The sequence below is a fragment of the Diadema antillarum genome, unplaced genomic scaffold (genome assembly GCF_040938485.1).
Source record: "Diadema antillarum isolate AM-2024a unplaced genomic scaffold, OU_Dant_1.0 seq00000123_RagTag, whole genome shotgun sequence".
NCBI classification, from domain to species: Eukaryota; Metazoa; Echinodermata; class Echinoidea; order Diadematoida; family Diadematidae; genus Diadema; species Diadema antillarum.
This window is the reverse complement of record NW_027271203.1, coordinates 127,537-143,372: the sequence shown is the minus strand read 5'-3', so window position 1 is coordinate 143,372 and position 15,836 is coordinate 127,537. Positions and strand designations below refer to the sequence as shown.

Below are 15,836 nucleotides of genomic sequence, written 5' to 3'. Positions count from 1 at the left end.
TCACGAAACGATCATTTTGTTGACGAAATGACTAATTTCGTACCGAAATATTCCATGCGACACTTGGCGCTCCATGGTTTTTGTCCATGGTTTAAACTATGGTTTCATTTGTACCACCTTCGTGAATTCGAGTCCATATGTGTTAAATTCAGTCAAATACATAGTACAACATAATCATCATTTGCACTTTAATAATTGATTTATTTCCAGTGATAACAAAATGAAATCAACTCTCCTGTAGGTTTTAATTTTCTCACAGTCAACACATTCGTAGAACTGAACATGCCACCAAAGTAGAATTAATATTGGTATTTTTTTTCTTTCTTTTCTCCTGCAATGTAAACATCTGTACTTCAAAATGATGTCATCATTGCTCGAATAAAATATGTCACCCTTGCTTGAATGAAATATGTCACTTGACCATACATCCGGCTATTCTTTATTGTAAAGGTAAATTGCTGACTTGCTTCCACTCAGATATCACGAACCCTTCTGTGTAAGCTAATATCATGATGTTGTATATGACCTCTTGGCAATATTGCTATAAGTCACCAACTCATCTTCTATGATGAGGAGAAAGTTTCTTTTTTTTCTCTCTCTCAAGTTCTCTTTCTCTTCACTGTACACTTAAATTCCCAGTAGCATGGGTAAACACGGGTGGCCCACATCATTCACTGCCCACTGGGGTACATTCGAAAACCCTGAATAGCACTGGTCAGTGAATATGTACATCAAAACGTACCCTCACTGGTAACGATCGACTCCAGTCAAGATTCTTTGGCTGTGTGTGTTCTTACATAGAGATCAGTGATACAGCTGTACACAATTCATTACAGGGATTCTGGAATACCACCGAACCGGGCCAGCCTTCCCCACTCAAAGGTATCCCCATACTACCAGGGCCCTGTTTTATCAAAAGATAAAATCGATTTGAAATTTCCTTACTACACAGTGTGCCATAGACTTACACTTAGAATCAACTTTATAATCAAGTTCAACTCTTCATATAACAGGGCCCAGATCTTTCACCTGTAACTTCCTACAGTCCACTAATGGCCGTGTGTCACCTGGCCCCATTCACCTGCCCACTGACCCTCACTGTCTCCAGCTCACGTGCCTCATCTCCTTCTTTGGAAGAGACATTGCCCACTGTGTTCCTGCTAGACATGAAGCTGGGCAGGTCATCAGGGGAAGCACTCATGAGGCCTGTCTCAGCTGGATGGAAGCTGTTGCCCTGGGAAGGGAGAGTGGGTGGTGGTGGTGGTGGTGCCTGGGAAGCAGCCAGGACTGTGTCCAGCATGCCCCTAATCTCCTCGAGGGCAGTGTGATACTTTAGCTCCTGTTGTATGCCCAGCTGCAGGGACTGAAACCTCTTCAGCACCTCCTCGTTTTCACCCATCACCTCACCATAGATGTCTAGAAAAAAGATAGAGGGAAAGAAAAAGATAAGTTTTGTTACTCACAAATACAGTGATCATAAATACAGCACACATGTACTTCCATTAAAGGGAAGGTAAACCCAAAGAGCAATGTGGATTGAGTGAAAGCAGCAACATTAGTAGAACACATCAGTGAAAGTTTGAGGAAAATCAGACAATCGATGCAAAAGTTATGAAATTTTAAAGTTTTGGTGTTGGAACCGTTGGATGAGGAGACTACTAGAGGATATGACGTATGAGTGGACAACAATACAAAGAAAATATAAAGGAAATTCAACAAAAATTCACTTTTCTAGAATTATGAAAGAGCAGTGGACAAACCGCTTTCAGAAAGCAGGGGGAATAATTGCTACCCTTTACATATGTCAATATCAAGTTGATGGAATTTGTAATTTTCATGAAAAATGGATTTTTGTAGTATTTTCTTTATATTTTCTTGGTATTGTTGTCCACTCATACGTCATAACCTCTAGTAGTCTCCTCATCCAGCGGTTCCAACACCAAAACTTTAAAAATTCATAACTTTTGCATCGATTGTCCAATTTTCTTCAAACTTTCACTGATGTGTTCTACTAATGTTGCTGCTTTCACTCAATCCACATTGTTCTTGGGGTTTATCTTCCCTTTAAAGCTAAACAGCCACACACTGACAGGCAAGTGAGAATTCATTTAATATCATTCATCATGCTTCTGATAAGCATTGTAGCCACTATATTTTTCTTGACACCTGCTAACTTTGGAGTTTGGAGTTTATATCCAAAATAATAATAATAACAATTATTACTATTATCAACTTGTTCCATCAGATCAATAAAATAATAGTGAGACATGTTCCAATTAAGAAAGTGGATAAATCAAAATACTCCCTTTTCGACCTTTTGTTTTATCATTTTTTTTCCCGCAAAATTTATGACAGAACCTTTTTCAAGCATTATTATGCTAAAATTAATTGATTTCAGCCTATGAAAGTGAAAATAATCATATCTTTATGAATAAGGAGAGAAAACTCCATTTGCCTAGACTACACACGAAATCACGTTTTTGAGCCATTTTCGGTCTGACAGGCATGTATGAAAGGTCGTGCAGCGATTTTCGCGAAAATGGTGTCAAAAGATGCGCGAGACTTGAAAGTAAAAAGTCAACGAACGGCGCAGTCACAAAATTTCGCGCGGCGGAATAGTTGCGAGAAATGTCGACGGGGGGTTGATTCAACCCCCCCTGCCTTTTTAGGTTAAGTTTTGAATCAAATCTTCCTTAGTGTTTGAAAGGTCACTTAATTGCTAAAGTATCCCTTTTATATATATCCAACCATTCTTACAAATTAATTTTCTGCATGGACATGGAATATAGATACAGTATTACATCTCTAATCTCAAAATGTTCTCTCTGTGATACCCCGTCAAAGGCAAATATCTTTATCATTACAGAGATGTGTATCAAAGAAGTGTGCAGACTCTAGCAAACATCTTACCAAGGAGGATATCTGTAATGTCTATCACCGTAGATGTGTAGTTTGTGTCTGGGAGATGCTTCTTGAGGAAGGTGAGGACGATGCAGAGCCAACGGCGATCTCGGCCAGAGAGGGCACTATGTACAACCCCACGTCTGATCAACTCTCTGAAGATACTGAAGCTGATTTCGGGAGACCTGAGCCTTACATTGGGCTGCCTCATAGATAACCAACATTGGAAGAGGAAAATAGTTAGCATAGAAATAGTGAGTTTATGAATGGAACTCTAAGACTTGTCACTACAATCTGTGTCATTATCTGAGTAGGACTCACATAGCGCTAAACATTAATAGTAGAACTAGGGATACCAACTTTGTGATCACCATAACAATATTCCGAGGAATGAAAAGGCATATTTTGTGTGTGTGTGTGTGTGTCTGTGTGTGTGTGTGTGTGTAAAAACAGTATTTTCACCTTTCCTGCAACAGACAGATGTACAATTTGGGAACAATGGTATTTTCCACGAAACCTGCAGTATATTTGACCAAAAAAAGAAAGAAAAAAAAAAAAGAGGTACAAAATACTGCATAAAAAAGGTAAACTGAACAGTTATGCATGACAACCTTATGTTGATTTTCTTTCTTTTTATTAATGGAAAGGGTAAAAATCTGCATAGTTATTGATCCAAACCCTGATTTTTGTTAAACCTTAGTGCTATGCTGAAGGGAGAATTGTGAGATTACATCATCACTTCTTTACACATGCATGTATGCTTGTGACCATGATTGTTGTTACACAAAAAAGATACAATTTTTTCCTACATGTCTGATATCACTGTGAATTCTACCATTGCTTGTCTAATTTTCTCATACTTCTTCTTCTTAAAATAAACTTTAACAGAGAATACCATTGCACTTTAATTACTGGTGCCAGTGTCATGAAAGTAACTTCAAATGTCATGACCTAAAACTCATTTTACTCTTTCTCTCACCATATATGTGTAAGAGTAAAATAAAATAGTAATGCTCACGTGAAGTGCAGCATCTAAAGCCTTGGAATGCTGGAACCTCTGCAGCATCCGGTCATATTTCTCTATGCGGGCCTTGGTGGAAGGTTTGACGATGAGATTTCCCTGCAGAAATTCAATATGAATTTGATATGATGAGTATTTCAAATATATACATGATGCCTTTATTGAAAAAAAAGAAAAGAAAAAGAACACGGAAAAGACACTCATCAGAGTCATTGGACGTAAAAAATATTTCATCTCAACATCTGATTCAAAGGTGGAAACAAACATGCAATTTCCTAATGCTTAAATGTACATAAAACTCATATTTCAATTTCACATTTCATGGTAAGAAGAAGGTAGTTAATTCAGAGAAGCAAAGAGGGGAAGATATTTAGAAACTATGTGGTGGAAACTAAACCTTTTGACTGTGAATTTTAGTTGCCTTGTTGAGCTTTTTTTTTAGTTTAAATCCTTGCTATGAAACTAGACCTATCCCAATACAGTGCGGGTCCTATAGTAGATGCAAATTGCACCTCTCTAAATTGATGACTTGTCACATCAAATCGTAATGCATCATATCATAGCATGGGATATAGAGACAAATTCTAATTTTTCCTCCCTAACGTAATGGCCTAAATACAACCCCTGAAATCTGGCAAGAAAGTTACTGCAAAGAAAAATGCATCTCATCAACACAATGTTTCTCACATTTTTCTGAGTAAAGACCCTGCCCTGCATGTAGACATTCCGCCTGCCTCTCTGTCGCTGCTTGGAGTGAAGCCCTTCCATCTCTTTGTCAGGCTTTCGGTGTCTGATCGACAGCAGTCCAGACGTGGCTCCCACAACAAGAGTCTTGTCATCAGGCTACAAAGAGAACAAATACCACTAATGATTAGCAGAATATTTCATGACCAATGGGCACTGATGAAGTTACATCCACAAGTATGCTTGACCTGATGTTAATCTGTTCTGTGCACTGTGAAAGTATCTTCATTTAGATGGAAGTTAGCTCCTATATCACTTTGCCAGCTTGTGGCTACTGATGAGTTTTGGCTCAATCTAGGTACAACAGAACAATCCAAATTTTATCAGTATCAGAATTCTACAAGACACTATCAACTTAATGCTTCCAATAATTTGTATGTGATAATGAATACAGCCACAATCAATGAAAATAGGACTGACATTGCATGTACAGCCACATATACTGCTCCAAACTAGTAAGTTTCCCTGAAAATGAATACATATTTCAGTAAACTTCCTCTATCTGTCACATGTTGAAACAATAAATATTTAGTTTGTCTAAATTGGGAATTAGCATATGGACACAAACTTACAGAGAGTCCCATAGACAGGATGGAAGCCGGGTAACTCATGCTGGCGACTACTTCATACGTTGAGACATCATACACTTTGACGTGTCTGCAAAACAATGTGATGAGGAAAACCAATCATGTCTTACACGCATATGACACAGAAGAAGTGGATTTACAGTGGGAAATAGACTGCTGTGGTATAACAATTGTGGTACAAACAAATTCCAAATAGGATGCAACAAATGCTTTGCAACACAACAGCTAAAGCCTAGATGCTCGCCTCTGATGCACTAATGTAGAGGACTTAAAAGCCATGGTGAAAGACCAATGTACATATGTGTGCTATTGAACTTTGCAGTAACATGGTCATGGACAGGTAAAAAGTTAAATTCATGCGAATGAATGTTTGTGTATAGTCCTATTAGAGAGTTGTAATGATGATATTATTGCAGAGGCTTACCAAAGCGGGAAGCAAATAATATATGTAGTAACTTTAACAGGAGCTTTGGAAAATCATAATCTTGGATTTGGACTCTCTAAATATATTGAGCTAATGGGTTTCTAAAATTGTTCATCATTCTCCCAATCTGCAAAAATATTTGAAGAAATTTTTCTTGTAAAATTCGAGGGGAAAATATTTAGGTGTTATATAAAGAATTCCTGGGTCCCCCCATTTCGATCATTTCATCTTCACATAGCATTACACATATATCTGTACCTTCCAAAGAGCCAAAACTTTGTTGATGCTATTGGTATTGCCCATAGTATCGATATCCAAGCTGAGAGGTATCATGACAATAAGTCTGCTTACCTTCCTAGTGAGCCAGTCAGGAGTCTGGAGCAGTTTGCATTGAAGCACATGGCCGTGATTGTTTTGTGGTGGTTGCTGAGAGTTGCTAGCAGACGTCCTCCAGCCAGGGCATCCCATACCTTCACATAGTTTCCACCTAGGCAAAAAGAAAATAACAAGAAAACAATGTGGAATGGCATAACCAAAATGATCAAGCAAAAGTGATGTCATCATTTTTTTTTTAAACTTTTTTACCATTTTATTAACTTTCAAACAACTTTCAATGTATACCTGCAATTACCTGAATGGATAATTGACCTGGTTATGTATGTTTAACATTTTCTTGAATAAAGAAATGATTCAATCCAAAAAAGCCAGTGCACTATGGGTCAAACAAGATGACACTGTGGAAATGGCAAGGCAGAAGTGACACCAGCACATTGGTGTCAACTGCATTCACCTAATGTTTAACCCTAAAAAGACTGGGGTATTTTGGTAGCTGGAAAGACTGGGGGGGGGGGGGGGGGGGGGCTAAAGGGCCCCCCCTTGAGATCTCGGCCGTGGATCACGCGATCACCGCAAAAATTTGCACAGTGGTAGTGTGCGATGTAATCTACAAGATCACATAATTAGATTTTTCAAAATAGTCTTCTTTTATTTTATATCAATTAATTATGCTAATTTACGCAAAAATCAGACTTTTTGCTATAAATCAGTAAATAAAGTTCCAAAAGACAAAGTGCAAATTTTTGGTCCAAATACTCTTTGTGGCATTCTTAGCAAATGTACTTGAAAAAAAAATTGGGTATCAAAATTAATTTCTTATGTATTTCATTGTTTTATGAATTTCTTATGTATTTCTCTGTTTTTTGACCTTCTGTTTTTGTCTTTTTTAAAAGCAAAATTTTATGTCAGACGTTTTTGAAGAACACTGCTAAAACAAATTGATTTCAGCCATTGAGAGTAAAAATAAGCATATTTATATGAACCATGTGAAAAATATCAATTTGCATTCACTTTGTACACAAAATCACATTTTGGAGCCATTTTCAGCCCGATGTGCACGAACAAAAAGTTGCATAACATCAGAACCATACCCCTGGGCGTCACAAATTTGGTGTCAAAATGTGCGGGAAACTCAAAAGAAAAAAGTCATAGAGCATCGCGGTGAAAGCAACGCGCGTTGCCGAGTAATCGCACAAAATGTCGAGGGGGTGGCCTTTTAGGGCCCCCCCCCCCCAGTCTTTTTAGGGTTAAAAGTTCATTACAATTCAACTGCATTTCTGCCCTGAATATAATGCAATTCTCTCTGCACAAGGGAAATAATGCATTACAATGTCAAATGCATAGTAAGTGAACATGCTTCTGACATATGAATAGTAATATCTTCTGACACAATAGAGAAGTACAAATTAATCTACTTCCTTTCTTAAAATCTGTGGCTAATATTTGAGTAAATGAGGAATAACAGAAATGTCCTCTAACTTCTGTCTTATTTCTCACACATTTGTTGTCTCTACTGCTTTGGAATAATTATTTTTTTCTTGTATTGATGTAACTTCCCATCACTGAGAAAGACAGGCATTAGGCAAGGAGCATTCAAATATACTTGTACATGTATACCAGCATAACTTCAATTTTAGCAATCTGTCAGGTCAAAGATAATGGAAGTCTCAAATTTGTTTCTCAACACATACCTGCTGACAAGAAGACGCCTCCTGATGGGAACATGAGCACTCTCTCTACTGGCTGGCCGTGGTCAACGCTTAGGATACTGGTCCCTGTCCTGAGGTCATGGAGTTTCACTGAATGGTCATAGGATCCTGTGTATGACCACACAATGGCAAAGTTTCACATTTAACGTCTTTTCACAGTGATGTCATGACAACAAGTACTTGATGTCACTTTTAGTTCTTGTGATAGAAATATTGCAAAATTATGAAAATATAAAAACACAAACAGGAAAAAGCTTGAACATCTACAAAAACAAAGCTTGCACTTCTACAGCTACTACCTCATTTCTAGAATGCTGACATATGATTGGTTGCATGCCCAACCTTACAATAACTCTTGACTTTACAAAAGATTACATAAACCCAAATCTCCACTAATGATCATCTCATCTTTTCTACCTCAAAAAAAAAAGGGGGGGGGGGTGTGAACCACAGTTCCCATTCACAGCTTTTACACATCCAATGATCACAACACTGATTGTTGCTATGAGGAATGTAGTCATTATTCTGCATAATTTCTTGTGTTTACATAATTATCCCTATGAATAATGCAAAGTACAATTTCGGTTGGCAAGCAGACAAGTTTGAAGCACAAGTGCATGTAAATTCAGCTGAAGGAATAATGTTACAAAAGCCCTCCTACAAATATGCATCAATTTCTTATAAAATGCACTTCTGTTACATCAGCAAGGGTAGAATCAGAAGTTCCCAGACATTGACCTATTTTTTTTGTTACTGATGTCAGCCATAATGGTGGGGTAGGGGGTGGGGGCCTTCCAAATCAAGAAGAAAAGATGTTTCAATGTTCACTGGGTTATGCAATGAGTCAGATGCTTTGCTCTGCCAGTACATAAATCATCTATTGTTAAGCATGCTGAGGCTTCCCAGATATGGTTTGAATAGACATTAAAGGCATAATTTACTTTTTGTAGATGAAGCAAAAACCCAGCATTAGTGCTTCAAAATAGTTCTAAAATGTGAGTTAGGGATAGAAACAACCAATGTAAAAATTTGAACCAGTATAGTTGATGTCAAGTACTGTTAAATATGCAAAATGTGAACAAAAATTATGATAAAAATGTTTCCAGACTATTAAACAGTCTACAATTAAAGTTTAACGAGTAAAATAGTGATACAAAGTATCTCCTTATATTAAAGGCTTTATTGCAAAGATTGTATATGGTAGGATGTTTTGTGATACAACAGACCTACACATATGCATCAAAAGTGATAACATGAACATTTTTTTTTTTAAATAACCGCTCCCAAAGGTAAACAGGACCTTTAACATGAAAAGCAGCAGCCAAACTGAACAGATCTAATAGTTACAATGCTATCAGATCACAATGCACAAACCTGTAAGCCACAAATCCTTGCTGCTTGGGCTGACCACACCACATCGAACATAGTCCTTGTGGTCTGCAAACCGGACAACCTCTTCCTCGCTGGGGATGTCCCAGCAGCGGACAGTCTTGTCATCTGAGCATGACATCACCTGGTTGTTGGCTGCAAACTTTGTGACATGAACTGGTCTGTTGAGAAGAACATCCAATTCACAAAATGGTTTGTGGATCTTTCTTCAGTATACCATTATTATGTCACATCCCCTGTCACTTCAAAGAACACAACGCCAACAAAAGCAATAGTGGTGCAAGACAAACTGATGTGATCCTTGCATCAGATTGTCGGGTATGTACTCATTAATGCAGTATTTCAGATTTTGGAGCATGTGGATAGATTTTAATGTACAAGTTCTGAGAAGCTTCATATCACATTTGAATCATCGCAATCTTTATTTATATCACAAACACAAGACTTTCAAACAACAGATAGCAGAAGTACTGACTACTAGTACTACTTTAATAATAAGTACTGACTAATGTTACAGGTGTTGAGTTTAAACTCCATCTCTTTGATAATATTTGATATTGTATGTCTCACCCATCATGTCCTTTGAATATTCGAAGGACCGCTCTTCCTGAGATATCAAAAAGGCGGACATAAGCCTCCTCTCCACCAGCTATCATCAGCTTGCCATCATGACGGTAGCTTGCCCCATACGCCACACCCTTAAATCTAGAGATTGTCTTGTCAACTTGATTTGTCACAGGGTTGTATATTTGCACCTGCAATAAAGGAGAGGACAGAACAGAAAGATTGTTACCCACAAAAATGTACCATTTGTGCAGTTTTGTATCCACTATTCCCAAGTACAATAGGTACATGTACAAATACAAATTTATAAGCCTGATTTCTGTCTTCAGTGATTAATATCCGACTTCTAACTTTATCTATGACAACAGAAAGTCTATGTACAATTCACTACTATTGACGGAAGATGGATTAAAATCACATGAGCTATTAAAGGACAAGTCCACCTTCACATACATAAGGATTGAGAGAATACAGCAATATTAGTAGAACACATCAGTGAAAGTTTGAGGAAAATTGGACAATCTGTTCAAAAGTTACGAATATTTTAAGTATCTGCGCAGTCACTGCTGGAAGAGAAGACTACTAGAGTGTATGATGTCAAATGCGTACAACTATATGAGGAAAATAAAAAGAGAATTTCACAAAACATTACTTTTTGAATAAAGTGCACATTTCTTCGACTTCCTACTGACGTATGTTAAGGGTAATATTATTCTCCCTGCCTTCTGAAAGAGAGAAGTCAAGTGTTCTTTTGTTATGCGAGAAAAATTGAAATATGTTGAATTTTCTTTATTCTTTCTTTATATCGTTGTACTCATGTGACATCACAAGCTATAGTAGTCTTTTCATCCAGCCGTGACTGAGCAGAAACTTCAAAAATTCATAACTTTTGTACGGATTGTCTGATTTTCCTCAAACTCTCACTGATGTGTTCTACTAATATTGCTGCATTCACTCAACCCACATGTCTATGAAGGTGAACTTGTCCTTTAAAGGAAATCATTAGAGATGAATAGCAAAGGTTCAAAATGTTTTACAGAGAGTAACATCAAAGCATTAACCACTTCATGACATATTCATTATTAAAATAATATGTATCAAATCTTGGCACAAATCCAAAAAATAAGGAAAATATGACAGAGACAGAGATTTGAGGACATGATAAGAGTGCTGTGATTCACTCTGACACCAAAAGAGACTTCAGAAGGGTAAAAGCTCAGAGAGAGGTTAGGGGAAAGGTGGTACCCAAAGTGACTGAACCCCTATGGTCTATTAACCTGTTGAGGACGAGTCCCAAGTATACTCGGGCAAATGTCTATGGGAAATGTGTGTTGTAGCAAAATCAGAGGGTCCTCAAAGGGTTAAGCAAGACTTAAACATTGTATACAAGTGATGGGTAAAGAAGACATACTACAGAGAGCACACTTACCCTGGTAGAACATGAAGCTGCAAAGCTGAATGGTTCCACGGGGCAAAAATCTATATCAGAGACAGCACCATACTCCTTGACTACCACAGGGAACTGCAATGTTGAATACAGAAGAAAAGGGAGAAATGCTGAAATACATTGATTACATTTTGCCACTATATTGTGGCAATTTTTCTTAGTTGCTGGTTTGATTTCAGCAGAAAGCGTTCACAATGTATGCTTGGCACACATGCTCATTTATAACCATATTGATGATATTATACATTTTTTTTGTATCATGGTAACTGGGAGTACTACAGTCGGAGTAGGGAGTGAGTATCAAACTGGTATTTTATGCCTATACTTATCCAGGAGAGGTATCCAACGGCGTAGCCTGGATTTCGCTTTCGATTTCGATTTATTTTCATATTTCTCGATGAAAAAATACATCAAATATAACAAAATTAAATGAAGTACATGATATCAAGCTGGAGACATACATAAAATATTGCAAATATATAAAACATATAGTGGTCGATCTATGACGTTTTGAATCTGTGAATGGATGCTAAAGAAATATGAAGGAACCTACTTAAAAGCGAGCTTGTTGAGCGTAGGTCCCAGTTAAAATCGAGTTAAAGATTAAGACGGGGAGCACGGGTACAACAATAACCGAAACATAGAGAAAAAAAAAGTACATTTATACAGTTATATAGCAAATTCTTATCTAATGCAGATTTGGGGTCGGATAAGCCACATGCTGTAGGCGGATGAACCATTGTCGTTCTGGCGATAATAACAATATGACTCAATATATGATAACAATAATACGGTTAAAAAATATTAAAGATTTATACATTGCGTGTATTAAAGGTACTAGCCCACATTTGTAAACCTGCAGCAATTGGTCTCATAGTTAGCATGGAGTTTGGGTATGATTGCAGTAACACCTGTGCAAAATTTCGTTCCAATTAGTCCATTACTTTCATAAAAATAAATGAAAATGCACCGTATGCATGCGTATAACGCTCGCTAGCTCCGGTCCACGTACATACTACTTGCATGCGATACATGTGTAAGTTACATGTACGTACTAGTAGCTAGCCCCGGAGACCGCGCCGCAAGGCGCGGTCCTGGCGGCTACCTCGCAGCTGAGCGGGAGCAAAAATCACTGCCACATTCACGGCGACTTCACAAATAAAGCACGGCTAAATTTCTATCATAAACACAGTGACAATTAATACATTACCTTTTCGACTTGGTTTTTCTCACCCATTTATCTAGAAACTGCCAAATTTTCTACATCTTTTTAGGAGTAATAAGCGGCCTGCCCTAGTGCAACAGTGGAGAGACTTGCTGCTATATCCATTAGTACGCATCACGCATGCTCTCAATGCACTGCACTGCATGCATGCTGTGCGCCTGTGCAAGTGATTTGAGTTTCAGTGAGCATCGGTGAGCTGAAGATATTCGCGTTGTAAGACAACATTTTCTGCATCATAAGCAATGAAATGCATCAAACAGTCGCCGAAATTAATCATTTAGGTTTAATCGACCCATGTAAGTATTCCTAGTAGTTTTTGCTGAAAAATTAAGGAAATATAGCGCCGAAACGGCACCCGTTTTGTAAAACTCCTCGATCTGAATGCAAAAACGGCACAGCCCCAACGCTGCACGTTGGGGCTGGTCGCAGTTAGTACGTAGCTAGCCCGCGCTCGTAATTCGATTTTGGGTCGGGTTGACCCGGTTTGAAAATTGATTTTAAAACGATGATTTTCTCTCTTTTATCAAATGGTATAGACAAAGAGCAACAGGTGAGGTATGTTACTGTTATAACTTGTACTTGAAGTCATATTGGACCTGTTTTATGCAGTTTTGATTTTCGTGGGTTTGCAAATGTGGGCTAGTACCTTTAAGGAGGGAACACATGCACCTGCAAATCCCCCCCCCAAAAAAAAAGAAGACATTCAACAACCAGTTACAGTGCAGAAGGAATTAAAATACCAGCTGTTACCTCGCCCCAAATGTCTTAGAGAAGGAAGAAAATGCAATAGGTCATAGACACAGTGACAGAATTTGAGGGCACAAATAGCTGGTTTTAACATAACAACAACCCTGGAGTACGGTACAGCGGGATAGTTCTGTACAGCACAAAACAGATTTCAGTGAGCTGAATTAATGTAATTATTCAATAAATACTGTCTTAATTTGCATTTAAAGGATGATAGTGATAAACAACCTGTGAGATCAGAGGGGAGATCGTTCCAGTATTTCGGTCCCGCATACATAATTGTTTTCATCGCGAAAATTGTTCGAGTACGTGGAAGGTGATAAGCGTCCCGTTGGCGGGTGGGATAATTGTGAACTGAGTAGTTTCTTTTGAACATGTGAAGAAAAACATCAGGAAGATCATTCGTGGAGTGTTTATACATGAAAATGCCTGTTGTAATCAAACAAGTCAGGCAATTTCAAAATTTTATTCTTGTGAAAAAATTCATTTGTATGAGATAGATATCCAGCGTTATTGATAATTCTGATGGCGCGTTTTTGGAGGAGGAAAAGCGAATCAAGCAAAAATCTGGACGAATTACCCCATGCAAGAATTCCATAGTTGAGGTAAGGGGAAATCATTGTTGAGTATAAATTTGTAATATATGTATGGGGAAAAAATATTTCAGCTTATTCAAAATTCCTATGTTTCTGGATTTGATCTGGGTTTTGGATTTGATCTGGGATCTGGATTTGATCTGGATTTGATCTGGGGGGGGGGGGGGAGGGAGATGCCCCCCTCCCATGGTGAGAACTTTTAGCATTTTGATGTTGTACATGGTGCAATCTGATGCATGTTTTTGCGCGTTTTGTCGACTTGAAACAGTCCCACTTGTTTATAAAGGTAGCAATATACAGAACCTGTATTTTGATATTGATTATTATTGAACACTTTGGCTATAAAATGGTATCATTAAAATAAACATACTTCTTGTATTAATTCTTACAGTGAATATTATGAATGCGACCGAACCTGAGCAAGCGGAGCAAGCGAGGGGGGGGGGGGGGAGGGTGTGGGAGGGGGTTGTCCCCCCTCCATGGTGAGAACTTTTTGCATATTGATGTTGTAAATGGTGCAATTTGATGCATGTTTTTGCGAGTTTTGTCGACTTGAAACAGTCCCACTTGTTTAAGGTAGCAATATATTTTGATGTCGATTATTATTGAACACTGTGGCTATATAATGAATAAAATTAGAGTCTCCAAATGCACATACAGTACGTATGACTATTATGAGCGAAAGATGGTTAATGTGTTCACAACATTTATCATATCATATTTCATATTTAGTGTATGAGATACACAAGACCATCATAATGTTACAGGTCAGACTACAATACAGACCGACATTATCATTAAAGTTTGTACACTGTAATTTAAAGTACCTGGTATTTAATCCATTTGATCAATGGTGATTTCTATAGACAGAAAGATCCGTCTGTCCGGAAGAGTCCTTTTTATTTTTTTGATGTTATCGCTCTCCTCCGGAGACATCTGTGAAGCCAGACGCAGTCTCTGCGGAACATATCCCTAACGACCAGATACAGACTGATCTTTCTGTCAATGGTTTCTACAGTACAAATGTAGCCTAGGCCTACTAAATCTAATATTAGATGTGAAGAAAAACTGGAAAGATTTGTTCCACACAGATAGGCAGATGTACGTACCATACACTACAATCACCATACACAATGTTCAATACAGCCACAGGATTTCAATATTTCCTCTACTTAAAGGGTTAAAGTGAAATGGACAATGACTAATCTGCTAGGTCCTAATTCAGTAACTGTAATACTCTTACTATCAACTTAAAATTGAAACCACGGTGGTTCCCATATCCAACAACACTAACTCACAGTCTAGTACAAAGTTTGTATGGAAGAGCGACTTGGGGCAACGACGGGCAGCAGGGAACAGCATGAATTAGCCAGTCCCACTCCCAGTAAAATGCTAAGCATTCTATTGTCATGCAACATTAGAACATACGCATAAATTTGCACAAATTGCGAAGAGATTCCACTCCTCGTCATCAAACACCTACACCTCCGGCATCCCTCACATTCTCTGTGCGTGCGCCGAGCTAGAGACTGCATCAGCAGTGTGGTGCATGCATATCACACGTAAATCTAGGAACCCGAAACCGGTAAGTAAATTTATGGGCTGCCTGCAGGGATTGCCTAGCAATAGGCTAGAATATCATTTAAAATATGGGCCAGACATGTACGTCTTCATCAACAAACACTAGCAAAAAGCTTACTTCAAAATTCTTCCAGTATAGAGCCTCTTTGCTCTGTTGTCCTTTCGCAAATGGGAATCTTTGAGCCACAGTCGGCTTAAACGTCGACATCTTGAAGAGTGGCCAGCGCTCGCTTGCACAATTGTGATACTGCATGCACGTGTTGTTTCCAGCACCGTACCGGAGCAGTGGTGTGCTGCAGTGGTACATGGCGTCAAGGGCTGGGCTCGCGACAAGCTACGGGCCGCTCGCTGTGGGCTGTGTCGACAAACCACATTTAGCTGCATGCTCCACTGCACTCCATGGGACTGGGACCAACTCGGCTATTCACGACTCAGCAGACGGTCAAATGCAAATCAATCAGAGGCAGCATTACCTCTAGCAGCGAGCACACTGCACCTGGTCCGGTACAAAATCAATTGCTGTATATAATAATATCACAGCCGAACACTAGTATTCTCAGAAGTA

The 15,836-nt window shown here is 38.5% G+C and overlaps 1 protein-coding gene across 1 annotated transcript; it reads right to left on the bottom strand.

Annotated features, from left to right (window-relative positions):
* Window positions 1–264: 264 nt before the first annotated feature.
* Window positions 265–15,489, bottom strand: LOC139727222 (U3 small nucleolar RNA-associated protein 15 homolog). The gene is made up of 11 exons (XM_071638178.1): window positions 15,390–15,489; window positions 11,105–11,197; window positions 9,682–9,866; window positions 9,097–9,272; window positions 7,705–7,830; window positions 6,029–6,164; window positions 5,239–5,323; window positions 4,610–4,765; window positions 3,920–4,021; window positions 2,911–3,103; window positions 265–1,416 (listed from the first exon to the last, which is right to left on the bottom strand). The coding sequence occupies exons 1-11, from the start codon at window positions 15,477–15,479 to the stop codon at window positions 1,064–1,066; spliced, it is 1,695 nt and encodes a 564-aa protein (XP_071494279.1). The 5' UTR covers window positions 15,480–15,489; the 3' UTR covers window positions 265–1,063.
* Window positions 15,490–15,836: the final 347 nt, after the last annotated feature.

Bases quoted from the DNA above. Each gene is read 5' to 3' on its own strand.
- LOC139727222 (XM_071638178.1), bottom strand. From the start codon at position 15,479: ATGTCGACGTTTAAGCCGACTGTGGCTCAAAGATTCCCATTTGCGAAA. The intron at 3,104-3,919 runs GTGAGCATTACT...TCTATGAGGCAG, and splicing joins CTTTAGATGCTGCACTTCAC to CCCAATGTAAGGCTCAGGTC. The intron at 1,417-2,910 runs GTAAGATGTTTG...TCTTTTTTCTAG, and splicing joins CATTACAGATATCCTCCTTG to ACATCTATGGTGAGGTGATG.